Source organism: Neodiprion virginianus, chromosome 3 (genome assembly GCF_021901495.1).
Source record: "Neodiprion virginianus isolate iyNeoVirg1 chromosome 3, iyNeoVirg1.1, whole genome shotgun sequence".
Lineage (NCBI taxonomy): Eukaryota > Metazoa > Arthropoda > Insecta > Hymenoptera > Diprionidae > Neodiprion > Neodiprion virginianus.
In genome coordinates, this window is record NC_060879.1 from 7043289 (window position 1) to 7070730 (window position 27442).

The 27442-nt window shown below is 38.2% G+C and overlaps 1 protein-coding gene across 1 annotated transcript in view; it reads right to left on the minus strand.

Moving 5' to 3' along the window:
• Positions 1–27442, minus strand: part of LOC124301253 (A disintegrin and metalloproteinase with thrombospondin motifs 7) — a 55855-nt gene that overhangs the window by 21404 nt on the left and 7009 nt on the right. The window contains exons 2-3 of the mRNA XM_046756085.1: positions 24155–24360; positions 6736–7070 (exon numbers count right to left, since the gene is read on the minus strand). Of these exons, the coding sequence (XP_046612041.1) occupies positions 6736–7070; positions 24155–24227 (408 nt within the window). The 5' untranslated portion in view covers positions 24228–24360. The remainder of the gene's footprint in view (positions 1–6735; positions 7071–24154; positions 24361–27442) is intronic.

Sequence of the window (27442 nt, forward strand, 5' to 3'; positions counted from 1 at the left end):
CAGTTTTTAGTCCGATTCGAATGACACTTCATAAACCAACGATGTTTTGTAAATTACATTTCTCCAAAGACTGGTAAAGGGAATCTTGTACTCTTCTTTCATCTCAATCAAGGCATGATTTGATAAATTTTTTTTTCGAAAGATTTTGGTGAATCAAACACTTGAAGCTAAGGATCGTTTTTCTCGATGTATGAAAGTATGACTTACAATTAGATAAAGCTCCTTTCAGGCATACATTTCACAGAGGATCGATGAAAAGATTTTGGCCTCTGGACCGAAATACTCACAAGTCACGATACGGATGACGATAAGTGTTTCCTACTGAGCAAGTGATTTATACGAGAATTAGAATTTTCGACGCCGGTACTTCCCATGTGGGCGGTGCATTATTCCATGCTACCAACTCGCCACTCTCAAGCTACAGGACGGTGGATTTTAATCACGACTCCCTCTTTTTGCGCTAAAATCCGGCGTTTGAATACCGCGCCGTTATCGACAGACTAGAATCGCTCGCTAATCACGTCACAATCGTTCGTGCATGTCCTGCCAGTCTATAAATTAATTTTATCGGTAACGATTAGACGGGAAACACGGACTGCGAGTGATATTTACGAGCGAATGGGTAACAATTAGACAATTTGCATTTCGAAAAATTATCACTTTGCAACAGCCGACCGATACAAATTATTTTTGTTTATTTTTTCCGTTTATCTTCCAACGATCGTTAACTTTAGAACGTGCAGCTTGGCAGCATGATCATTTTGTCTCATTTTTTCCTAACAAAAATTCCAAACTAATTTTTTTATTCCAATTCACCTGCCGACACTATGATAGACATTTACGCAATTTTCTCAATTTTGTTCAAATTTGAAGAATTGTTTTATATCATGCATTTTTTTAATCACCTGTGCCTTTTTCAGACGGGTGTAAAATATTCGCTCAACACTCACTTCTTTTTATAATTTCCCAGAACACGATTGAGGTATGAATAATACTCTCAGTTCCACGTTTCAATGTTATTTTTTTATTTTTTTTTTTCAACTATATTATTACGACAGATCGAATGTGTAGTTAAAAACTTAACAGTACCTGCAATAAATTATAATTTGTGGGTTATCAAGAAAATAACAAAATATATACACATTAAAATTATTTGTAGAAATTTTTTGACACGTTCTAAATAATCATATAATACGTAACTGTAATATGAACTAAGGAGCCATTTCAACACAAGAATTATCTGACACGCGAAAGATTTTAAATTCATATAATGCCTCATTTCTAAGAGCGTAGGTGGCGAATTTAACTCTACGAAGAAGAAACGTTTCAACGTGACTCATATATGGCTAATTTCGTTGTTCCATTCTCTATCACCATCTCGTAAATTTATTCAAAAAAAAAAAAAAAAAAGTCTGACACGATCACGAGTAAGCCATAACAGTTCGGTTCGTTTGAATCACATGACAAATTGACGAGACGCGGCTCATTTCGCCCTCTGAAACCCAAAATTTATAAACACGTTGACCTTCGCTATTTCGCGAGATGTATCATAATTATCATCTTTCCGAATGTGCACTTCATGAAATCGTCATCGACGTCTCAATCCCACGAGGTGGAATTCGTGAAAAATGCAACGCAAATGTAACAAAATATGCGAATATAAAGCCCCTGATTCACGGAATCCTCACGTGCCGATCCATTTTTCTTGTTAATACGCACGTTATTACAACTTTTCCACCATAACGCGTCTAATTGATTAACTCGCGCTGCATGCGCGCCAGTATTCGCATATAATATACGCAACGCTTAAAGTTGCAGATCTTACGAGTGACGTTTCTGCCTACGTTAATTGGACCGGCGTGTGGCCTGTGCTGATTAATAATTATCCGTAATTATATGCTAACTGTATACTATATCTATTCACATATACGCGCACATATTCCAATCCGTCTCGACTCTCGACTTGCCGCGGTGAAAACCTGTTCCTCCACTTGCCATCGCAGGGACCTTAGAGCGATTTTCTCAAACCGACAGTGTATCATGGTTTCGAGATTGTGTGCGTCAAATATGCGAATTGACATGAAAAATGTTCGCATGCGCGTCAAGGGAAAATTGCAGACTCTTTTTCACCATAAAGTTCAATTTTGATGCATCCGTATTAGTTTTTCGAAATTACAAAAAGTTGGAGAACTTCACGTTCGAACAGGTAATGCAGATTTTAATCAAGCATAGAAGTACGAGATTAAGAAATTCTGAACACTATGAGTGGTCGAGATTCGTTTGGACACCGTTTTTATGAAATATTCAATAAAGCAGGTATCGGTAAGTAAAACTGTTTGAATATTGTTGGAATTACGAAAAACGAGGTACGCGTAACCATTTTGGTAATTTTTTGGTAATTGCAACGCGAAATCAGTTTGTTCGGTTCACTTTACTTTTTTAGTTAAACAAGGCTTTAACATCAATTTATTGTTGCACAAGCGTTAAATTTTCACAACAGTTGCAAGAAAATCTTGTAACAACGATCGTAATGAGAAAGTACTAGTACTATATTTTTCCATTGCGGTAAAAAATGAAAATATTTAAGGACTGACCGGTAAGCGGAAGTAAAAATTTCTCTCGGTGCAAATTCGTTATAATATTTGACAACTATTCGCCAGTGTGGTCGAAAAGCTAGCATTTTTGAGCGTAGTTGGACTCTAGGATTCAATTCTCGGGAAGGAATTGACGTTGATGAGATGAAATATTGATGCAGTGAAACGGAAAATACTCCCCGCTAACCACGATCCGTAATAATGCCGGGAATTTGATACGCCGAGGATATTTTTCCGCTGATTTTTTATCCCTTTTCGAATCGAGTACAGGAATAATTCCTGTTTCCAATACTCGACACCGTTTACAGGTAGCCATTTTTGCCCGTCACTTTGTCAGCCTTGACTCATTTAATTTATGTATCACCATCGAGCCCACTTGGAACGCAATAGTTGTATCTTCATTCGCCGTGCCTCGAGTGATACGCAATTTATTTCGTCTCTTTCGGTCAATCGATCTTTGATATTTTGCACTTTTGTATTTATAATTCAGCTCGCACAATATAATACTATAAAAGTGTTTTGGTTAATGACGCGTTGGTTCTCTCGGTGAGTGAATTTTCGATAAAGACACTTCGAGGTGCAAGATAATCGTAATTTAAAGACCCTAAAACCATCAACTACTTTGAATGAATTGAAATTTGTCGTGGAAGTTAAACTGAGTCAAATAAAAGAATCGAAATACTTGTTGAATTTCAACATTTGGAAGCTTCATAGCTTCGAGAAAATTCCGAAACATGTCGGATACTATAGCGAAAATTTTTTAATTCATAGCGACAATTCATTCTATCATACGTCAAGATATGACATTTCACGTCACAAGTGATGAAAACGAATTTCTTCGAATCAAATCAAAAGGTTGTCCCATCGAATGAAAAATTAGAAGTCTACTTATAAATTGTCAAACCCATTTCTGGATACATCGAATCTTAACACGAATAGACAATAACTGTCAGGCTAAAAATAAGATCCATCAAGATTTCAAACGTAGAATCATACTCTTATAAACCGGAAAAGATAGAAGCGCGTCTCAATGGTTGTGCGTGAGTTATTCATCGCATATAACGTAATGCCTCGTTAACATTTCATTGCAAATCAGACTGGTAAATTTTCAAAGAGTGAGGTTTTTTTTGTCGTAATAAATCTCGCACCCGCAAGAATGGTTAAAGAATATTATCGCCTCGGCTGAAAGAATATGGTTTTCAGCTTTCGTTCAATGTAAAGATAAGCCGTTAAAAATTTGATCGTGACCATAAAAATGATAAAAACTATCACGTTTTAGGCAAGTGAATTCTATTCATTCATTGCAGAATTAAATTTCCTTACACATACTCTGAAAAACCCATAAATTTGAACCAACGTGTCGAATGTCGCAACAAAACAGCCGCATCAGCAATCTTCTAACACAAAAACGATCGCATGTGAGGAAAAAAATTTAATTACGAAGAGCTCGAGTTCTATACTTCCAAGAAAATGACAACGAGCCAGTCGGTTGGATTTTAATAGCCGGTATAAGAATTTACGTACCCAGATGCTTTTAGCCGAGGACGATATGATTTGTGAACTGGTTCGAGTTCTATGTAATTACGTTTATCAAATCGACGAATCAGAGATGCCTCGCGTTGAGTGAACGCGTATTCCGAGGAGCGATTTTATCCGGCGTTCATGCGACCGCTCGAAGAAGAAGCATCGGGCAGAAATCGCGTTCGCCGGGCAAAAGACGCATCATCTTGCTACTCGCCGCTTGGATTGCTGACCACCGACGTCGGTTATCGGCGTAGCAATCATTCTGAGAATTAATAGACTCGTTAAACAGACGCATCCTTGATCAAGGTACGATAAGACAAGGCGCCGCGTGAGGTCCTGACGTGATCGCACTGACCCAGTCCATGCAAAATGAATCCTCGTTCACCGCCCGAATCGCGAAATTAGGGTGATACAGTTTCTTTTTTGCTGGGACAAGGTCTGAACGTTAGTTTTTGCGGTTAAACAAAAAAAATTGTTCTTAATCCTTTCGGTCACAGTGGGATGCCTAGCGTCCCACCTCAAAAATTACCTAACCTCATCACAGTTTATTTACACTTCAAATGGTCTTCGCTACTTCGTATGATTATTAAAATATGGAGTAACAAGTTTTAATCGAAATCATCGAATTTAGATAGTTTTTTTCGATTTTATATTCACCATATCGGATCCGCCATTTTGGATATGGGAATTATGAAATTCCGACATTTAAAGATTTGTGATCAACGAAGCCAAAAACCCACGGGTAATAAAATTCGGGCTGGAATATTGAGTTGAAAAATGTAAAACTGAAAGCGTTAAGTGTATGATCACTTTTTGCTCAATTCTAAGAAGTGCCTCAGACATCTGACTTTCTCGTATTCAAATAACATATGTCGAAAAACATACTTTATTCTTTAATTTCTTTGCGTAATTTTGCAAAATCATTGTCAGTAGAGTGTGACATTGATATAGTAAGTGCAGATTATTCAAGTATCTTCAAAAATTATGACAGTTTTTGTTAAGTCGAAGCAACCAAAAATCTAGTACTTGTAAAATTTGTATTGTTTGTGTATTTTCTATTCAAAGTGAAGCATCGAAGCCTAATATACCTTATAAGGTCCACAAAGACAAATACGTTAATACAACTGTTACTATGTTTTACTAATACTTGATGTTATTACTCGTATTGAGATTAAGTCTGTCCAACTAATAAACCGTAATCACACAGTTATTCCAGAAAACTGTACGAAGAAACGGAAATCAGTATATTTTTTGCACGTTACTCTTCAAAGGGAAAGATGCGCTTGGAATGAGGTACCTATTAGACTTGATCCAAAAATCCAATACCTTGGCGGGAATTTCACGTTGGCAAAAACAATCTCTCAGACCATTTTGAAGCAGAAACTAAATACTTTTCTAATCTGAAATGGTCTATTGCACAATTATGCGCCCAGCTAACTACATTCCAAGGAAAAAAATCCAACCGTGAGATCAACGAACCCAATTTATATCATACACTGTAATTAGCGGGTAGGGCGATTCGCTTCAAGGACAAAGTCGTAGTGCCAGCCTTGGAAGCTAAGCAGTCCGATTGTTCACCGAGCCAATTAATCTAGGTGATGTGCCGTTCTTGGTTGGGTTGCGATGATTCGATGCCGAAAGCCACGCCATCACAATGAGTGGCTGTTACTTTATTCCTGGCACATTCTGCATGTATAGTGGAAAGACACATCGACAACGCGTCAGCGAAGTGATTTTAAGGACTTTGACTTACTGGATCCAACTATTCTACATAGGGATGAAGATCTTTGCAAATAGGAACCATATTCACGGAGCCATCTTATAGTGTCGGGTCCAGGAAATCTGCTCATCGCAGAGCGCAATTTATCGTGAGCTCATACCTTGAGGCATTGCTTCACGTTATTGTAAAAGATGTCTCTGATCGTCGAAATTTCGATCAACAATGCAATCGTCCTCGAAAGTTATTTTATCCTACTTTTCTATGTACTTTAGTTTAGTACTCTACTCGGTACAGACATAGTGAAACCAAATGCACATATCGATATGACGATTCCAGTTCAGTCCATTTCATTCAATTTTGATTCAAATTTTCGGACACTAGACATGTCATTATATTTCTTTCTACAAACGCGACGGATTGCACAATGGAACAGTATTTAACATTCAATTATCAACGCGTTGACGCAACGAGTTTAACGTGCATTGTACTTGTATAATTGCGTAACAGACCTGATTCACAGCTTCCAATAAGACGGTAGGTTTTCACGTACGGATACAGATTTTCATATTCGAAGAATCTCTAACCGCAAATCTCGTTCTCGAAACTAAGTATAAAAAAGTACGACGACTCGGGGATCTCCGGAAATTTGCAGCCCATTCCTTACGATATTTTTGTGGTTCACCACAGACTCATCCTACATGACCTTCGGTGAGTAGATTTACGTCACGTGTTACAACGCTTCGTCCAGTTTTTTGGGGGGAAGACACGAATTTCAGGAATGAGAAACCGCAAGAGGAGTGCAGCTGTGTACCGGAGTTAATATTCCGGCAAAAAGACCATGAAAAACAATAAAGAGAACAACGCCTCGCGGCGCGGAAAGTAAAAGGCCAGACTTACCAGTCCGTCGCAGGCGGAAATTGCTACGTGAGAATTCTCGTGTCCTCGAATGACGCCACGATAGTGACACTTGCTTCCATGATTTCTCGGGGGCCGTCTAACGTGGACGTCCCTCTTCCGGCGCTCGACAGTCAGCCCAGGGGAGATGAATCCGCGGGAAGGTTTCAGGTCGAGGTGATACTCCGACCCGGCAACCATCATCCGGTAGTGAACTTTAGCTCCATCCTCGTCGTGATGGTGCGTCACGTTGTGAGACAGGAGTTCACCACTTGGGGTCACTTTGTACGGCGTCGCGACGTCGAAGTCGTCAATGGCTTCGCCATGGGTATAAATGCCTGGAATTAAAACGCCCACCTTTTATACCGCATCAATTTACCACTTGATTTTCAAACCCATTCGATCACTAAGGGATGGATTGACGGCTCGACTTCGATCGCACTTTAAAGCTGACTTTGAGTCTCGTTCAGGTTCAACGGTTTTGACTTTGGATGATCTCGAAGAAATTATGCCTTGGTAATAGAATGATTGTCTCGTTTTTTGCCCAATTTGGTACCGCGAATTTAATGGCTTCTAGGAAAACGACGAGTGGCTAGGCTTTTTAGATTTAACATACATGTAACGAAAGATACACCGAATTGACGTTTTACGTTAAAATCATAAACTTTGTTGTAAGATTGTGTTGAGTTCTGACGGACATTTCATTCTTGAGGTATGGATATAGTAAAAATTATCGGCTCTTGTACTTTTTCAAGTCGAATATCTAAGAATCATGACGTGATGTACCATTTTATGTGCAACAGGCATTTTAATCCCGTGAAAACCTATTCAAAAAAATTTGCGACTTACAAAAATAAGATAAAGGTGATTTTTACTGTGCATTGTAGTGGGATACTAAAAATATTGCTCGGAATAACTCAAACGCCAAATAAAATATATTCCTTCGGCATGTTCCACTGTTTACTTGGAATGTGAAAACGTATGTTCAGTAAACTTACGATGCATAGCAATTATGTCCATGTGTCTACAAACCGAAAAATACAAATTCTTCGAAAAACTCCTTACGAACCATAATTTCTGAATTTTAATTCCTTAGTTCCGGAGGATATGGTTAATGTTATTTCTTTGGATTTCAAATAACTGCTCAGATTTTCAAATTTCTTTTAACGATTCATACTGCAGATTATCAATTTATTAGTTCGTTACAGTACATTGATCATTTAGACTACTTCAATGAAGATTGAAGCCTTGAAAACTTCGATTTTTCGGAACATAGTGGTTCAGAAACTCGAGTCTTAACATATTACAAAATTTTAGATCACAGACTGCGGAGGAATTTTTCAGTACCGTTGATTTCACCGTCAAAATGGCACTAGAGGAATGTTTCCGGTGTTTAGTTTGTTTTTTGGAAAAAAACCCGGGATCGATCGTCACTCTAATAACGATGTTCAAGCCTTGGCAGTATAATCTCGGGTGTGAAAGTATTGCAATCGCTCTTACTGAGCGTCAGTTGAGGCTGTTTTATCAATCGACCGCTTTATTAGGCCTATCACGTTGACTGTGATGAATTAGGTAAGCGGACACTTTCAGGTGATTTGTCAACATTGCTCTGTACGGTTGACTCGTTCGGTGATGAATTATTCGCGATAACCAGCCGGGCAGGCAGAGGCACGAGAGACGCCCGTGTCGTATTAAAAGGCAACACGTCGTTGCTCATTGTCTGACGTCGAATTGATACCGTCGTGCCAAATTGACACCGATTCCAAAATTGACTCAATTTTTCCTCGATCTTCCCAATTGATGAACCGTCACCCGAACATCAATTTTCTACCATCTTCCACTTTCGGAAAGTCAAAACTTTGCGGGGAACCTTGCCTAAAACTGTCCTGCTCCACTTAGTGATTTATTCGCACTTCATTTGTGATTGATGGATTTTGAAATGCGTTATACGTGAAATATAACCTTACCACCGTAATTTGATGCATCAAAACAACTGGAATAACTTATTATTAAAACTTCTCTGAAAATTCAGAGAATATCGTTTAAATGGACCAAGTTTTGTTCCAACATAGTTTTACATTTGTCCTTTATTTCTGGTTCGGAAATCAAAAAAAGAAATCGGAAGGTTATTTAATCTAAAAATGTCTTAATGACCGAAATTTATCCGTTTGAACATGATGTTTTTGATTTTTCTTCGTTTTGAGAAGAGATACTTTTGATAAAATCCGACTAAATGAATTCCAACATATCACTTTTGGAAGCTTGATTTAATCATTCTTTGTTGTAAATCGCGCTGCAGAAGAATTTGATCAATTCATTCATACAATTGTGAAATTTACCGTTTTTGAAATGAACGAAACTTCAGCAACGAGTGTGAATCAGAATAATCCGAAACTCCCTATCTCGTTCGCATCTTTTGAAAAGCATATGTGTAACCTGTTGACATCTTTGTCACGAATAGCGAAAAGTACACAGTTATTCACTCGTCTCATACGTGACTTGGATTTGCCATAGCTTTAGAAACGTTGACATTCTCGCGGAGATCGTGAGGAATTCTCGTTCAAGAATCACTTTCGTGACGTTCACGAGATGTCGGCCGGTATAAGCGAGGAGACCTCGGAAACCGGGTTATACTTATCCTTGCCAATCGTTTTCATCGCAATCATAAATACCGGATTATAGGATCATTTCTATTGTTCGGTCCGCAGACTCGAGCGGCTTTAACGGCACGCCGCTTTTTATACCCACCGAGCGTATATCACTACTTATTTATTACCGCATTTACACACAATCCGCGCGAAAATGAAAGGTCCATACTCTGTAGGTTCCAAGGGGATATATTGCATGCGGTTGCGATAGAAGAATGGGAAGTAAAAAATCCCTCAGCAGACATCTATAAGTAAGTCAAACTGCTTCGGAAAAGATATCGCCACTCGAAAACGGTTTTAATTTTTTCACTTTTTTGGTACGAAAAGTCTTTCCAGAACACATTCCGATAGAAAATAATGAAACTTGACTTACCGCGCATGCGCGAACCTTCTCGAATTTCTTTTTGCACGTTAGCCACCTCAAGTTTCATTTGTCAATCGCAGCATACGGAGGTTACGTAGATGATGTAAACTTTTTTCGGTCAAGCAGATCTCAAATAGTTAATGTAGCGATTTGGGAAAGCTTGGTGAGATTTTTTGGTGGACTGATCGATGACTGATGACCGTTTCGAGTCGTCGTAACAATTGTGCCCGGTTCCAAGTTGGCTGCCCTGCCTAGCGGCCCAACAGATTTCGTTTATTTTGCGCATGCGCAGTCGGTCACTCAGCGTGCAAAGTTACCGCGTTTTCTCTCGCAAGTATATATATATATATATATATATATATATATATATATATATATATATATATATATATATATATATATATATGTATATGTTTGGAAATGGTTGCATCGCGGTGTGAGAAATGATCTCATGTTTCCCTCCTATCGCTCGTATAGTTTATGACGAAAACACTTCACCTCGACGGAAGTACAGATTGAGGTGATTATCGTCGCATCGCTTATGGCGGCTGGTCTGTAGGTACCCACTTGACGGAGTGGCTGAATGCTCATTTTGACGGCGTGGACTTCTGATTCCCACAGTTGGGTATCGTTCAAGACTAACGTTTCTATCAGTGGACCGTTGTACACAAATATATATAGCATATACATGGGTATATAGGTATACGGTGTACAGACGAGCATTAACAACCGACAGCAAGCGGGCAACAATCGATCGTATCTCCTTCTCCTGTCGTGTGGATCGACGTTCGACCATCAATTTGATACCGGCCTGGACTCTAAGAGCTCTTTGAAGATCCGATCGGCTCTCGTGTTGTCGAAATTCGGTCAGGAAAAAATTGCCATCGGCTGATCGCTCCTGGTCTGGACAGACTGTTTATTCAGGCGCACAGATTCGTTACAGAAGACTTTAAAAAAAAAAGAAAGAAATAGACGCTAATAAGAAAGACCCAATTAAATAACAAACACCTCAACATGCTCAGTCATTCTGGTGTGGAAATCATCAATTACCAAGAATTAAACCATGGGATACATGATCGGACGATAGGTTTCGAAAAGTGATTTTTGTTGGATCGGAAAAAGTTACCATGGAGAATATCACGCGACATTAACGTTGAGGTCATTAGTGTTCGTACAATAAGCTTGAAGGCAAATTCTTCTCAATGATTCAGGAAACGTGATCAGGATTTTTACATACAATAAAGAATATCAAGTCTGTGTCATTGAGTTGGAATAATTATTTCGGTTCTAGTGTTTACCGAAAGATTGTTCTCTGCTAGGCGTAATTATCTGTGAAAAGATATCCTTTCATTATAATAGGTATAACGGAGAGAAGTTGCGAAATCTTCTCACTCGAATACCCCGAAATGAATTCAGACGTGTGGTATGTCCACAGAGCGCGAGGGAGCTTTGGGAATTGGAATATTAACGCTGTTCGTCGTATGATTTGCACTGTCAATCCTGTTCAAACATTGACGAAGACGAGAGTTAAAGAGTAGGTAGGTACATCAAGAAGGCGCGGATTCAGCTGTTGAAGAAAAAGAAATAATAAGGTGAAAAGGTGAAAAAGGAAGGTGAAGACGACTGGCTGATTAAAAATCTTCAAATGGTGACCGAACCGTTATCGACGAGACCAGAAGTTACCACAGAAACCAGTTTCACTCAGTGACTCATTGATGGTCTGACTCTAGCCGCTTGCCTCACGAAAAATGAAACCGAATTAACATATAAAGTTATTGAATTAAATCGTTAAGACTAAAAGTACCACGGCCTGATGTCATTAAAAATTATACGAATCATGAACGTGATGAACAAAAAACTTCACGAACACGATTTCGCCATACGCGTCACTTTTGACTGTATAGAATAAAACGATTTCCAACTTTTTACTTACAATTAGTTACGACTGGTGCAGCCTTTATATTTCGTAAACTTTCATACCGATCAGACGTTAAAATTTTGCCAAAAGCGTGAAATAGAAATTTTCACGGCGAATCGATTTGATTGTTTTTGAAGATGCAACTCGATTCCTCAAGCATCAGTTTTCAGCTTGTGTAAAAGTTATCGCACAAGCGAAAATTTCGTTACTCTGGAAAACTCGTGTCTGTTTTGACGCCGCTCGATTTTCCTGGGCAACTTTTCGAGTCGCACAAAGAGACTGACAATGAGCTTACCTGGAAAAAGTCAAAGTTAAAGGTGACCACGTATAGCTGGAAAGGGACAAGAAGGAAAAGAATAACTTCGATTGAATGGACATCAATCCGCTCATTGTCTCGTCAAAGCGGCCGAACGTTGCCCAAGAAAATATTGGCAGGCTTGTAAAAGCAGAATCGTCATTCTTTCAGAGTATTTCGTAAAAATTGTAGCACGATTGGATAAGCCGGTTCGAAACGGTGCGTTTTGCGACCCAACTTCTGACCCCTGCAAATGCGGAATCCCTTAGTGGAAACATTGAGTTGAAAAATATATGAGAAAGTAGCTTTTAGTCCCGCTTTTAGTTCCCTATATGTAAAAAAATTTTAACGGTTTAGAATATTCTGTGACAATTATCGAATGAATTTTAGAACGCCGGTTAAAAAGCGTAAGAAAATAAGTAATTCTGTGACTGAGGGAAGTAAATCTGTGTTAAACGTTTCCAGAAGATTGATTAAAATCTCTGAGAGCTTTTCAATTCCAATTGCGGTAACTCGGGAGAATTTTTTTGTTGAAAAACTTGGGGCATAAATTTAAAATTGTTTGAAAAGTAACGACTCTGGAATCTTGGTAATATCTTTACAGGAAAAACAAAAGGCTTATACCGTGTCAAATGCATTTCTCAGATGAATTTACTAATAATCGCATAGTGGATATCAATAAATTTCATCTTCCTTTCAATCTGCCTGAAAAAATCTTAATATTATTATCAATAGCTTACATATGAATTTTTCATTTCATATTGTTTTAAAATTAAGAAAAATCCATCAGATTCGATCGATTCCACTCTACCTTGGCTTATTTCGTTTAGCCAATTATTTTCTACAGTTTTGCCGTAACGATTAATTTTTTTCGAATGATTAGACGAATACTGCTATTTGTTGATCCAAATCGATGTCCATTTAATCCTGTAAAATTGAATATTGGACAACAAAACATTATAAAAAAATCGTTTCCGAGTGAAGTTGTGGAAAATAGTTGACGGAACAAAGTGAGCCAAGGTAAAATGAAATCCATCAAATCTGATGGATTGTTCTCAATTTTAAAACACTTTGAAATTAAAATTCATATCCAAGCTGTTGCATATAATTGTAAGATTTCTTTCCGGGATATTTAACGGAAATTCTCTCAGCTCACGAGTAGATAAATGCCATTAATATCCAATACGTGATTCCTGAGTATGAAATTAATTCGAAAAGTACCGAATCGAGTGTATAAAACACCTTGACCAAAGAATTGCAGCACATGTCGCTCGTTATTTTCAATCAATTAGACAAAACGCGTCGTTACACCATAATGGCTAAATTACAGGGTGAAACAAATGAAGACATCAGACACGAGGGTTATGAGATTGTTTCCGCGAAGTTGCGTGCGACACGCCTTATTTGCCGCACTTTCAAATGCCTTGCCGGTTGAGTAATTAGCAGCCTGATATATGTATAATTCCACACGTGTAGTACGTACGTATCTCGTATCTAATTCCTCTACCGGTAAACTGAGACTCAAGTAGTTCAGACAGGCAACTGGCTTCGTCACCTTTCGAATTGAACTTTGATTCGCAACGCAACAAAGATATTGCGGAACAAAGTTTCATTGCGCGTGCCAATAAAGTTACAATATTTCAAATACCATCTTATTTTCCTCGTCTTTCCATCCAAGCTTCTTTCGAACGTCCGAATTGGCTGAATTTTATTTAAAATCCACAAGCTGGAACGCTCTCGTAAACCAGGATGAATTAATTAGTCTCGTGACGTTAACTGCCGGTGCGTATCTGAAGCCAATCTGTATTTCTTGGAAAAGACAACCAATTAGTCGATTAAACTATACTGCTAAATAATTATCGCCATTTTATTTTTTTTTCACCTTTTTTTTTTTCCTCGCATAGGCACGAGAGGTGCGGGAAAATTACCGCGTAGTATTATTCCTCTAATTTCTGCAATCCATGAAGCATAAATCTGAATAATTGCAAATCAGTGAAATCTAGTGTTCGAAGATGAACTTCGTTCGATCCTCAAAAGTTCCTTCGAACTTTATACGTTACATGTAAAGTATTTTGGCTCGATGCGATGCAAATCGAGGATCGGCTGAATCATCGGTAAAATTCGAATCCTCGGCAGTGAGTTGTAGCGCAAAAAGTGAAATCCGACGATACAAATCGTGTTCGAGATCCTGCGGCGACTAACCGCGATCGTGAGCATGTGTGAAAATATAAATCTCAACGTGAGCCGAGAGAGGGCAACTTGAGAATTGTCAATTGAAGTATAGATATAATGATTTACGCGGTCTTAGGCAGGCATTTATCATTGATTGGTTTGATTGCGAGGCAAATGCCCGTTAAGCGTACCCTGAGCAACTCACCACGCAGGTAGGTAGGTATAAAGTTGGTCAGCCTGTTCGTTGGTTGGTAGGCTTGAGTGTCCGCAGCATGCGGTTACGGTCACGCTTCATCTGTTCAAGAAACGTCGCCATGATCGGAGACGAGAAAAGGACAAGGGAAGGAGAATCCACGTTACAATTAGGAAACGCTCCAACAGTCGTTTCAATTCGTCTTCGGACTGACTGTCAGCGATAAATTTCATCAACTTTTAGTCGGAAGACGAATTTTCCATCTGTCTGCTTCTAGAAGGTTATGAGGCTGAAGTTAGTAGCGTAAACGTAACGATACGTCAGGGTAAAAGATCTTTATTCGGCAATTTGAGAATCATTTTTAAGGAGTTGGATTTTTAGAATCATACTGTATTTTGTTTACAACGATTTACTAAATTGCGGAAAGTCAGAAACGTGCGAATTACAGGTTTTTCCTAAACATGCATCGTTACAGTAACGCTACTAATTCCATCTTTCAGGTTGGTCAAAAGTCGAGATTGTTTATTAATTTTGTTGTTGAGATAATCACACATTCGGTATTCATCGGATTGTAATATTCGTCAGCTGTGGAGGTCGCTTGAAACGGGTAATACTGGATTCATAAACAAAAGCTCGGATATGGATGCTCTTCTAATGAAATCGTTGAAATCCAGCAAGTTCGATCCATTTCACTTAACAATGGCTTATTTTATACAAAAGACTATTTTTCACGTTCACCGTAACCTGTTTTCAGTAGTGGAATCGACGTCACAATTTTTTTATCAGAATCAATTTCGGTGAGATTTTGTAAAATAGAATATTTAACGTCTCAAGCATGACAATAAAAAGAGTTTCGGTAAATTTGTAGAAAACAGTCTTCTGAATAAAATTAGCCATTGTATCCGTCGAATCCAATGAATTATCAACTATATTTTTACTAATTATGAAACAATTTGAATCGAATCATCGATATCTAAACTTTATTATCAATAACTCCAATATCTTCATAGCTTACGAATCCAATACTGTAATCAATACTCGATGTGCGACGATCAGAAATCGAATAAAAAGCATCAATTTTTTGCAAACCAAACATCTCACTTATTCCCCAATCAACAGACTCCCGGAGAAGCTCCGTGAGGATAATTAGGATTAAATTGCGATTCGCGGGTAGAAGAAAAGATGCAGCCTCAACTCCAGATGGTTAGTCCTTCAAATTCGTCCTCGAGACTATCTCCTATTATTTCTCGCTCAGCCGGCTTTCTGGCTTTCTTTTTTCGCGCCTCCTCCTCTCCTCTCCGACTCCAACTTCGTCTCTTTTATCATTATCTCTTTTTTCGCCTCTCTCTTTCTCCCTCTCTCCTCGTTCACCGATATTATGTGTGCGGGCGGACGAGCCGAAGACACCGGTCTTGTGTGAGGACTTGTGGCCAGCCACGTGGGACGCGAGGGTCGATAGGTAATGAGTGGTCAAACCCACGCGCGAAAATTTCTTTTTCAAGAGATCCACCCATTCATGCTCTGCCTCGGCCGCCCTGACATCAACATTATCGTCAACGTCAACGCAGCCCTCGGTCCGCGATTCCACAACCTGCAGTTCTCTTTCATTCCTTCGTCCTCTTTCTTCCCGCGTCCCACGATTTTTCACCAACGTGAAAACACCGCGATAATCGTCCGGGTCAAGGGTCACGTCTCTCGGATTTCGACTGACCGTTTATACGCCGAATCTTGTCAGTGGTCGTTGACATGTTTCGCTGTTGAGGTCAAAGTTTTCACGAATAATCACCGATTGACAGTGTGAAGACTGCGAAACAAGCTTTCGAAAGCACAAAGATGGAAACGGGTCGGGTGAAACTTTTTTTATTTCAGTACGATTAATTCTGACGTTTTAGAAAAATTCACGCTTTATGTTCAAAGAGTAAATATGAATTTTGGAACTTCAAGATCTCCGGAATTCATAACGATCGACGGACGATTGATCCCCTTCGAAAATATTCTAGAGTGGATGTTTGGAGCTTACGAGCTTACACACGTCGGATTAAAAACTTTGATCCTTTGTCGGAAATTGGACCGAGTTCAACGGCAATTTGAAAAAATGTAGATAAAAAGTTCGTAAAGTCCCATAAAATTTGAGATGAACTTTGACGACGACGGTTTTCCCTCACGGAAAAAAAACCCCACTCGGGTGTAAATTCGTACCCCCGACTCATAGATAATGCTAATTTCCCATAAGAAAAAAGTCAGGGGTACGAATTTACACCAAATTTGAGTTTTTTTCCCGCGAGGTTTCATCCGTCACAAAAGCCGAGCTGGGTGTTTAAATAATTAGCGCAGAACCAATTTTCAAGCTGGATATAATCAAGGTTTCGAGAGGTTCGATCAGAAGCACCGACAGGATGGAAACATGTTTGTAAATAAATACCCGCGGGCATTATTTACACATACATACATCCCCGTTAGAAATAAAATAAGAGAGAAAAGTTAGCGCGGTGACAACTAGCTCACCTTGACAGTTGGATCCACGTCGATCGGCGTGACTTGAGCCGAAATTTAACCGAGAGTTCAGACCGCGAGTATCGTAATGTTTTTTCAAGGTACAGCTCAGACACAGCGATCGAAAGCTGACAGCCGATACCGACTTGTGAATCGATTCTATCGATCAACGTACACCGTGAGGTCATCAATTCCTGCATCATCCGTGCCTGAGTTACGCGGATATATTATATTTCCCCACAATTATCGGCAGTCGTTTCGAATTACTCATAGAATAATTGGGTCTGCATTGAAACGACGATTGGTCTTAATCGCTTCTGGCAGCTCAGCTCTTATATTTCTTGGCTTCTGGCTATGAAGCTGCGCGGTTTCTTGCTGCTTCTCGATTATATAAAGCCGATGCTCTTTTTCATCTTTCACTGTATTACGTTAGTGTGTATCGAACCGTGATTAATTTAATTTTTGGAATTTTCAATGTCATCTATTTTGCACGTATTAGAAAATCTATTTTTTTTTTTTTTAAGTCAATCGAGCTTGGCGGAAATTCACATCCACAGCTGTTTTACATGGAAAACATTAAAATTTCAAGAAAGTTCAGACGATCTCGAATTATTGCATAATCGAACTTTTTTTTCAATTAGGTCCTGCTGAACCTTTGCGTTATATTCAAAACCAACACGATGGTTTGAAAAATGGGCGGATTCAATGACGATGAGAAGAAATGGAATCGGTGATTATTACAGAAGATATAACTTAAATTTCATCAATTATACGTCAATCGTTATCATAGATGTTTTGTTTTACACCTGAAGTTTCTTTTGGCCTTTAGATTTTCCAAATTCCTCGAATATTGCTAGGAAAAAGCTCAGCGCTCTGAATTAGTTGAGATGAACTTTTGTCGCGCCCATAATTCAAAATCGTTGAAATATCTTCAAAGATTGATATCAATTACAGAGCAGTATTACACTTCCTTAATACTCTGGAACTGGTGCTAATTGATAATCGGTGATAGACAATCGATAAAGCTAACAATTTTTTGAATGAGAATAGTTCATTTTCTACATTTTAACACTCGGCTCTGCTCTGGAAAAGAATCATTTTTGAAATAGTTAAAAAAAAGGAATGTTAAATTCATAATAGTGTTTGTAGTCAATCGGCTGGGCTCGAGAAATCGAAAGACCAAGAGAGGCAATATTTTGATGGATATCAGCTTGTTCTGCAAGGATTAGAAAGAAATCGAAGAATGACCCGAGGCCAAAAGTTGTGTCGTGTTTGAGAGAAGCCAGGCATCGCGACACATAGACAGGCGTGTGATTCAGCGATAGGAACGAAGCGATTACGCGTCGTGTGACCGATGTAGTTTCAACTATAATGATCCTCCTCCTCCTCTTCCTCTTCCTCTTCCTTCTTTCTTTTTTCTTCTATGTAGACACACGTTTTTTCCTCCTCCTCCTGCCTCTAAATTAATGTCGAGAGCGCGACGAGCAACACACGAGTTGATAGTTCCTGGAAATTCTATCGAATCCAGAAGCCTCCACCAAATAATTCTCCGTCCTCTCTTTCTCTCTTTCTCTCTTTCTCTCATTCTCTCCTTCTCTCCTCGTTCACGAGTGCCGTGGAACGCAGTTGACGAAAGATCGTGTCTCTGATCAAAGCTTCCGATATTCAAAGGAAACGGCTGTTAAACCAGGCGGTGATTTTTACTCGTTAACTCGTTTATTTATTTTGTTTTACGTCCGTTTCTTTTATTTATTCATTTCTTTTTTCTCCAATTTTTTTTTTTTTTTTTTTTTTGTTTTGTTTTTTATTGTTATTATCTTCTTCCCAAGGCAAATTATACGAGGCGTCGCCTTTATCGCTAATGTATTCAGCCGCGTTATTCGGACCCCGCTAGTGGGCCCCGGGGCCCCCCGAAGAAGATGCGACGGGTCCATTGACAGGGGCCCACGCACTCCGAGGAGTATGCATTATTTATTACATGGCACCTACGCGCCTCGCGCAGCCATTCACAACTGGGACCGATGCTCGTCAAACGGCCGGCATGAATGGGCCCGTCGTTTCCTCTGCTGGGCCCGCGGGCCCTGGGCCAGCGTGTAAGTCCCGAACCCTGAACCCTGCCCCGGAATTTCTTACTTCACGAGGCCTGGCGCCAAGTAATGAACCGCGTCGCGTGGGCTGATGGGTAATTATGGAAACGGCACTCGAATGCAACCGCGGCGGTACAAACAAGGACATTTTTTTTACACCGGAAACGAGGTACCACTTGTAGGCTGTGAGGCAAAACACCGAATGTACGAACACTGCTCGATGTGTGACTCAAGTAAATAGAAGGTCTCGCTTGTGGGTTTTTATCGGCGGAGATCAAAAAGTCTAATGCCACGGCCCATGAATCGAATTTCCGAAAAACTAGGAAATCAGTCTAACAGAAATTCGAAATTTTAGCAAATAATTGGACAGGGTTTGGAAAAGGTAAAATATGAAATCTTCATAATATGCATCAGTGAAAAGTTAACCGAATTCTGAACTTTCGAGTTTTTGGCTTTATGTTACATTTTACCTTACTGAATTTTTTACTATTCTATTATGTGTGGACTTTATACACTTCGAAGTTCGATGAAATCGATTTTCGTGTCTTTGAAAATTCGATATTGTGACTATTCTGTTTTGCAGCCATTACACCTTTTAATCCCTGACAAATCGAAGTTAGGTATTCGTTTTACTGTAAACCAAAGAATGACGTTGAGGAATCGAAATTAGTCCGATATTTTGCGTAACTCAAGTTATGCCATTAAATATTGCACAAAAACGCAAAGTTTTCAAAGTAATATGTAGTAGTACGTATCTTTGTATTTCTGATTCCATTTTAAACGCAATAACGTTCATCTTATTCGATTTCCAAAACGATTGAGAGATTGAAGTTAGCAGCATGAAAGTAACGGAACATCAAAATTGAGAACCGCTGTCTTCCAACTTCGGAAGTACTTCAAAAGAGTCGAGTTTGGAAAATATGAGCATGTACAGCGTATATTTTTTGCTTTGTTGAAGCTTACTGAATTTTTCACACAATCCTTACCCCATAGAATTTCAAAATTAGTCGAATCACTAAAACTACGACGTGGAATCCCGTAAATGTTTTCGGATTACGTTCGTTGGCTGCGCAGCCACGGAAATATTGAAGAATTTTTTAATGGAACCATGCAACAGTGTTTCAACCGGATGCATACCAGAAAAAGATTATTGGATAAAATCACATCAACTTTATTAAGTAGTCAGTTAATGAAAGTAAACTGCGATAAATCGCCGTTTCACTTCGTTCTTTACCCGAACACTTTTGATCGTTTACTTCTATTTTCCGTCTGCCTTTATCGATTATCCACCGATGCTTTTACCGCGTGTCAATATAAACTTCGGTTGAAATTGAATCAGAAAACTGACTCCAACATAAACAAGCTTGGTTAAGCGATTACTCGTAGTTTATATAATAGATTTGAAGTATGGTTTCGACGAGTTTTTTAGTAGTTTTTGAACTTCGAATCGTTGTTAATTTGCTCTGATTTCATTTTTCATGACTAGTTTAGCGGAGAACGTGTAATTATAAAAGAATTACGACTCGTTTCCGGTGGTAATCTTTGCGTTCTTCTCTGTTGAACAAAGAGTACTATTAACAGTTTATTTCATTGTCTCACGAAACCGAGGTGATAGAACAAAGTGTGGCTACTTTTCTTCATTTTTTTTTTCAACATACAAGCTAGTTGTAGGTTTTTCTGTAACGATTATTACTCCAGTGTCTCTGTAAGTATAATGAAGTTAACCTCGAAATACAAAAAATCAAGCTAACGAGTAATTTTTTTTACGCCGCAAGCCCCGCACAAAGTAACGTGGATATTCAGAGTCAATTGCTGATGACTAAAGGGTTTCATGCGCATGCGCTAAAATTCGAGATCACGAGCAGTTGTTTTGTCAGGGCGACCAACATTCATGGATTCAGATGACAGGTCACCGCGATCTGTGTAACCTCAAGAACGTTGGTCACCCTGACAAAACAACTGCTCGTGATCTCGAATTTTAACGCATGCGCATGAAATAATTTACTCGTCAGCAATTCACTCTGTACATGAAATAGTGAATTCCTAACGACTACACGTTTGTGATTTACTGCGCATGCGCTACAACCGAGAGCAGTTGTTTGTCAGGGTGTCCAACCCTCACAAATTCAGACGACATCCACGTAAAAACACGCGTGCTAATTTTGCAACAAAAAGACAGCACTGGTTGCAAAGCGTTGTTGGAAATATTGAAACAAGATGTCTCCTCAATTGCTATCAAACTCAAGCAAATCATTCTAAACAAGCTTTATCGGCAAAATATGTGCTAAATGCAGGCAACTCTTGCCGTATGTGAAAATAACAAACAATCATTGCTTCAACTTTTGGGTAAGAATGCGACAGCAATCACAGCAAGCGAAAAAAACGATTCACACGCAATGTATATAACTTGAAAATTCTTGACAGTTGTCGCTGGCAGTTTCGCTCAACATCGACAAATGTCAAAATTTTTTAGGTTAATGACAATTGGTCGCCCTGGCAAACAGATGCTCTCGGACTTTGGCGCGTGCGCATTAAATTCTAGCAAAGGCCGGACCATGCAGTCGTTAGGAATTCACTCTGTAGGTATACATGTATACGTGTGTAATATCTTTATGTAGGCACGAGGATGGTGATTACCCGTAGCCGGTGGACAAATTATCCATACCTGCACTTACCGGGGCGAGTAGTTAAGGCAATATAATGTGATGTTGGGTAAACTGCCTCGACGGAGCAATTTTCTCTGATTACGATAATTGGCTCCAACTAGACGCTAATTTCGTAACATCTGGCGTCTCCGTGTGGACGGACACAAACAGAATTCGCACATCCACAGCGCGGGGAAAAGGCTCACATCTTCACGGTTCGACAATAGAACGTTCCTTCCTGATGTTTGAGGGTTTGCTGAACAACCAAGAGCCGTTTTCTGTTCAATTCTAGAACAGCTGTACCGTGTATACGATCACCGGTACAAATATGAATAACGAATGCAGTGATTACACAAATCTACACAAAAAATTTTCCTCCATTTCCTAAAATTTATTTTATGATTTTTCTTTTCATTATGCTTCAAAATACAGGAAAAGTACCCATATTCCATATACAGTTTGCTTTTGGAGTAGTTTCGATAATGATACATTTTTTTCAGTTATCGTAGAAATATTAAATAGTTCTGGTACATTTAAAAATACCGCAAAAAAAAAAAAAAAGGTTGGAATAGTTTGAAAGCAGTAGTTTCTGGATTTTTAGGGAATAACAAAGATGAAAATTACCAAGATCTAGTTGAAAATATGTCAAAAAACTTTATAACCATGGGTTGCAGAATGTCTCTAAAAGTACATATGCTGCATGCTCGTTTAGATAAATTTGAAAACAACATGGAGGCGTGCTCTGAAGAACAAGGAGAACGTTTTCATCAAGATATTATGAACTTCGAACAACGTTATCAGGGCCAATGCAACGAAAATATGATGGGTTTTTTAAACAATTGGGGTTTAGTGAAAAAAAGTACTTATGAACATGAAAGAAAAAGTAATAGGGTTCACTTTCAAACTTTTTTCCACTATTCTGTAATTTGATACGATAGTAAAAGTTGATAAAAATTACATATAAATATATTTGTTTCGAGTTATGAATAAATAAAAATTTTAACTATGGATTTTCTAAAATATCCTTCAACCGTTCTCCTGGATAGAAAAGCAAACTTTTTCAGGGCATATATATTTTTTTCATCCAACTATCGATAAATCTATCGAAATTTCATACCCTCTCATCAAAGTCAAAATTCGTGTTGACCTGTGTTATACAAACAGCGAAAACAAGCCTTCTTCGACATTTGAATGAATCTTAAAATGCGATTGAAATGCGTATCGTCAGACTTCAGATACAAGCCTTCATTAGTCATGATATATGCAGATTTCAACCAAGTGTTGTATAAGATGACGAATATCATTATCTGGTTAAAGATTTGATTTTTCGTGCAAAAAATCATCTGAATAACCAAAACGATAACGATAAGAACACGAAATTAGTCAATATACATTTACAAGAAAAAATTTTTGACGTGGAAAAAAATATCTCCCGCACATGGTAAATAAAACGTATGCTTTTGTTGTGAATAATTTTTTACTCAAACTACAGAGAATTTGTTGAGATTGAATGAAATTCGTTGGACGTGAGAAAATCTTTGTTTTTAGTGATGTCGGTATAAATTCCGAAGAATTTCATTGATAATGACATTTTTGATGACAAATTATGATCGGTAAATTAATTATGTTCGAAAAATCATGTTAGCTGAGTCTTGATTGTATATTCATCTTGAAATAGGTCAAAGATGAATTCATCTGAGACGATTGTCTGAGATAAAAATTATCCAGACAGCGTATAACATTTACAATAATTTTTTCCCCGCCTAAAGTATCAGCTGCTTGCGCACTTCTTTAAACACCGATTATCCGATGATCGCGGGGACGTTTTATGAATAATTCATCAATTCGATGACGATGTTTTTCGCGATGATAATTACCCGATACATTGCACAAAATCGAACCGCGCATTTGTATTCAGACGAACAACTTGCCCGTCTCTTTCTATTTACCGCTATCGGAAATGAATCGATGACCAATCGCTAATTTATAATATTTTTGCGACGCGGACGAACCGTGCTTCAGGTTCTCAAATATCATATACACGTCATCACTGACTGGTTCACGTGATTGGAAGTCGAATCGCACATGAATAATACGCGAAAATTTATTGTGAAAAAAAAGAAAGAAAGAAAAAACGAAAAAAACAATTAACCGGCTTGCTTATTATTGTTTACAAACACTGTCGCAAATTCGAAGGTGAGATTGTGAGTTCGTCTTATACTCACGTTTCGTTTTTTTTTTTTCAAATGAAGAAACCTTTCAGCTCGACTGTTTTTCGCGGTGTATATATATATATATATAATAATTGCTCCGTAACTGGGTGCGATTAGTTTGATTAATTGGCTCAATTTCATTGTAATTAATCGCGATCGGCGATTAAAGTGGATCTCGCAAACTCGGCCAAATCTCATAATGAAGGATAATCCTTTGTGAAATTCTGTCAGATGATTATGGCCCGGTATAATTGCCGGTTTCTTATCACCACTGGGACGTTGCAACAAGGCATATGCATTTAACATACCGAGTTGGATTCGTGTCGCAGGTATTTTCACACTTCGAAATTTTCGACACGATGAAAATGTGCGAGAGAAAAAATAATTCACTCACCTCTTACAGCTGGTTCGTTGATGCGAACTGCAGCTTGCGCGAGAACAGCTTGCAGGATGAGTAGAATCCACATTTTTTATAAGATTGATTTTCGCTTCGGTTTGTATTACCCGATTTTCTCAATCCCAAATATAACGGACGCGTTGTTTCACTGGTTCCGAGGATGGTTTATTTCGCTCACGATCATTACAACCGTTTGGTTTCTCCTGAAAGAAAATTGAAAATGTTAATTTCTCAGCTAACCTCATCGCAATTAACGCATTTTCAAATAACGTGATGGCGATCAATCAACGCGATGCGTTCAAAGAAAAATATACGCAATTGATTCTTTAAAAATGGCAACAAAGAACGTTGTTCAAAATTTTCAAAAACCAGTCGATCGTCGTTACTGAATTTTTTTCGGACCTTTTGCAAACAATCGTTATAACACTTTATTATGCGACATGCAATTTTAATAGGGACTTCCCGTATAAAGACGGTTGAAACAAATTTCTTTGATTGAATTACTTCAATTTGAATGAATTAGTTTTTGAAAGATGCATTTCGCGTCAATCGAATTTCCTCCGTTTTCTACAGTCGAATTTCATTATTACGAACAGAACAAAGTGACGAAAGTTTTGTAATTGTCACTGCGCAAGTCTTCCTTTAGAAGTTTGCCTCTCTGAGTGATTGTTATTTCACAGAGATGGTTTATCAATTTATCATATTTAAAAATCTTTTGATACACTTTTTTGATGATGAATTCCAATTTAAAAATCACGCTTTGTGAGCTCCAGAAATTTTTCAACCCTTTTCAATAATAAGCCATATTTTCTGTATTTTTAGCTTTCTCCCAAAGCAGCTTTGAAAGTACAAGTTTCTTTCAGTCGTTTCAAATACTACGTTTGCTGAAACTAGACGTTTCATACGAAACGTAAGTCCAGACATTTATTTGGAATTGTTAATGCATTCCCCCCATTTTAATCAACATTGAAAATGAAAACGAGCTTTTTAATTTCCACATTTCATAGTTAGTTTTACGATCATAAAGATATGCCCAATTCTTTTCAACGATGTTCAATAATCCGATACAACAAATGATCACGTGAAATACGTCGAAAATTGACAAGAACTGGCAGTTTTCGAAACGCCATCATCTCATTTTGTGCACATTTAGGTTTCGGTGCCGAAGTTTCTTTAGCGTTTATTAAAACTTGTCTTCATCTTCGTTCACTAAAAAAACCTGAATACGCGAATAAAGTTAGCTCTATTTTTCATCGGATTAGTTTTCAGTCGCTTCTCCGTCAGCCGCAACATTGACTGCAGCCTCTCGCTTCCCGCATCGGCCAATCAACGTGCGAATAAAGGTGTATAAAAATCGAATCGTGGAATCGGTAGATTTTTTTCAGATTCTATTGGTCATCAACTTTTCAGTATATACCGTATGCCGACTGCGAGAGGCAATTGATTTGCATAAATGGCGGTAAACACTGCGTTCTAATTCGCTTCGTTAGGCACAGGTGATCTCAATCTCGTAGAGGGGAGGAGAAATCAGCACGCAGATGAACTCCCGTCCAATCAGATCTCCGAGCTGTTAGAGGGGACGAATACTTGAATTGATCGCTTATACTCGCGTAGCGGCGATACATGGGCACGAATGTAACATCTTCTCAGAAATCTGAATGGAGCACATCGACACCGATATTATTTTTTGCAAATTCGTATAGATAGACCGAAGTATTCGCCTACCCGTCAAAATCCGCCAATTACATTTTTGCTTAATTAAGGTTATGTGGTATTCCGACTCTTACCGACCGAGCAAATTCAACTTTTTTTTCCTGTAATCACTAAAGAAACGAACGGAAACGGCCCAAATGTTTGGTTTTTTGACGATTATTGGGATATGAGTAACTTTTCTGAATTTCGCTACAAAGAAGCGATGCACCGTCGAAATTCAAACCCTTTGCGTTCGTTTGTTTATTTAATATGAGAAGAAAAAGGGTGAGTTTGCTCGGTCGGTAAAGGTAGGAGTAATACATAACCTTAAATATGCTTCTAGTTACGCCTGTTTTGAGTGTTCATGAAGAAGTCAAACTGCTACTTTAATTTCCGTTAATAACGTGATCACTCATGGAGATTAGTTGACCAAAGTTCAGTACTTTTCAAGAATTTTGGTATGAGGTATAGTCGCACATCGAAAATACAAAAACAGAAAATACTGGAATTGTAAACATAGCTCAGATATACGTTCTTTATTCAAAATCGTTTAAAATTTAGCAGATTCGTGCGATTTCACTCCATGATGGCTGATTTTATTCGGAAGACTATACACTAGAAGTTAGTGAAACAAATTTGCCTTTTTTCTCAATAGTCCGTTCAATTATAACATTTGTTGATCATGATCAACATCAATGTAATATTGTGCAAATCAACATTTAAATCTACCAACACGACGAAAAAAGTGTTTCAGTGAACTAGTAAAAAATAGTCTTTCGAATAAAATTTGCCACTGTGGATTGATATCGAACGGATCGGAAAGATATTTCATAATTTTTGTGCGATTTGAAGTAAAGTTTGGATATTTGAGCCTTTATTCATCAATTCCGTATCTTATATTTTTAAATTATTAAAAAGATCTTCGTTGCTCATAAATATGATGATTTGATAAATACTGAATGTAACGAACCAGTAACAAATAAATAAAAAATGTCGAATCTTGTCCATCGAATCAAAAATATTCACAATTGCTTCTGACCTTGTTTCACTCAAACTTATCGTTCACACGAAAACCGTTTATATTTATACTTGAAATAAATAATAACATCAATCGAGTTAGAATTTATCGCAAACACGTGCGAATATTTTTCGAGCAAGAACAGACGTTAGCGCAGCGATTAGATTAGTGGAAATATATCGCAGTTTCATATTGAGCAATGGCGTCAGCGAATGACGAATGACGATGATCGACAAATGATACGGAAATAATTGTTCAACTTATTGCATTCGGTAGGAAAACTTCACAAGCTGCCTAATTGTTCGGCATCATGTTAACACTTGCCGAAGCTCTTAACGTACAAAAACTTTTGCTCCTTTATCTTTGATAACTTGTGAATGTGAGACGAATCGTTTTTCCTCAATGAAGCCTAAAATTTCCTAGCCCTTGAATTTTTCACGTTTTCAAGTGAAAAAAAAAAAAAACTGTATATTTGCGTTGCTGTGTTCAAACAAAAACTGAATAATTATTAATTGTTAGATATGCAATAGAGTCGGTTTTTTTAAATTTCTACAAACTTTGATATGCACAACTAT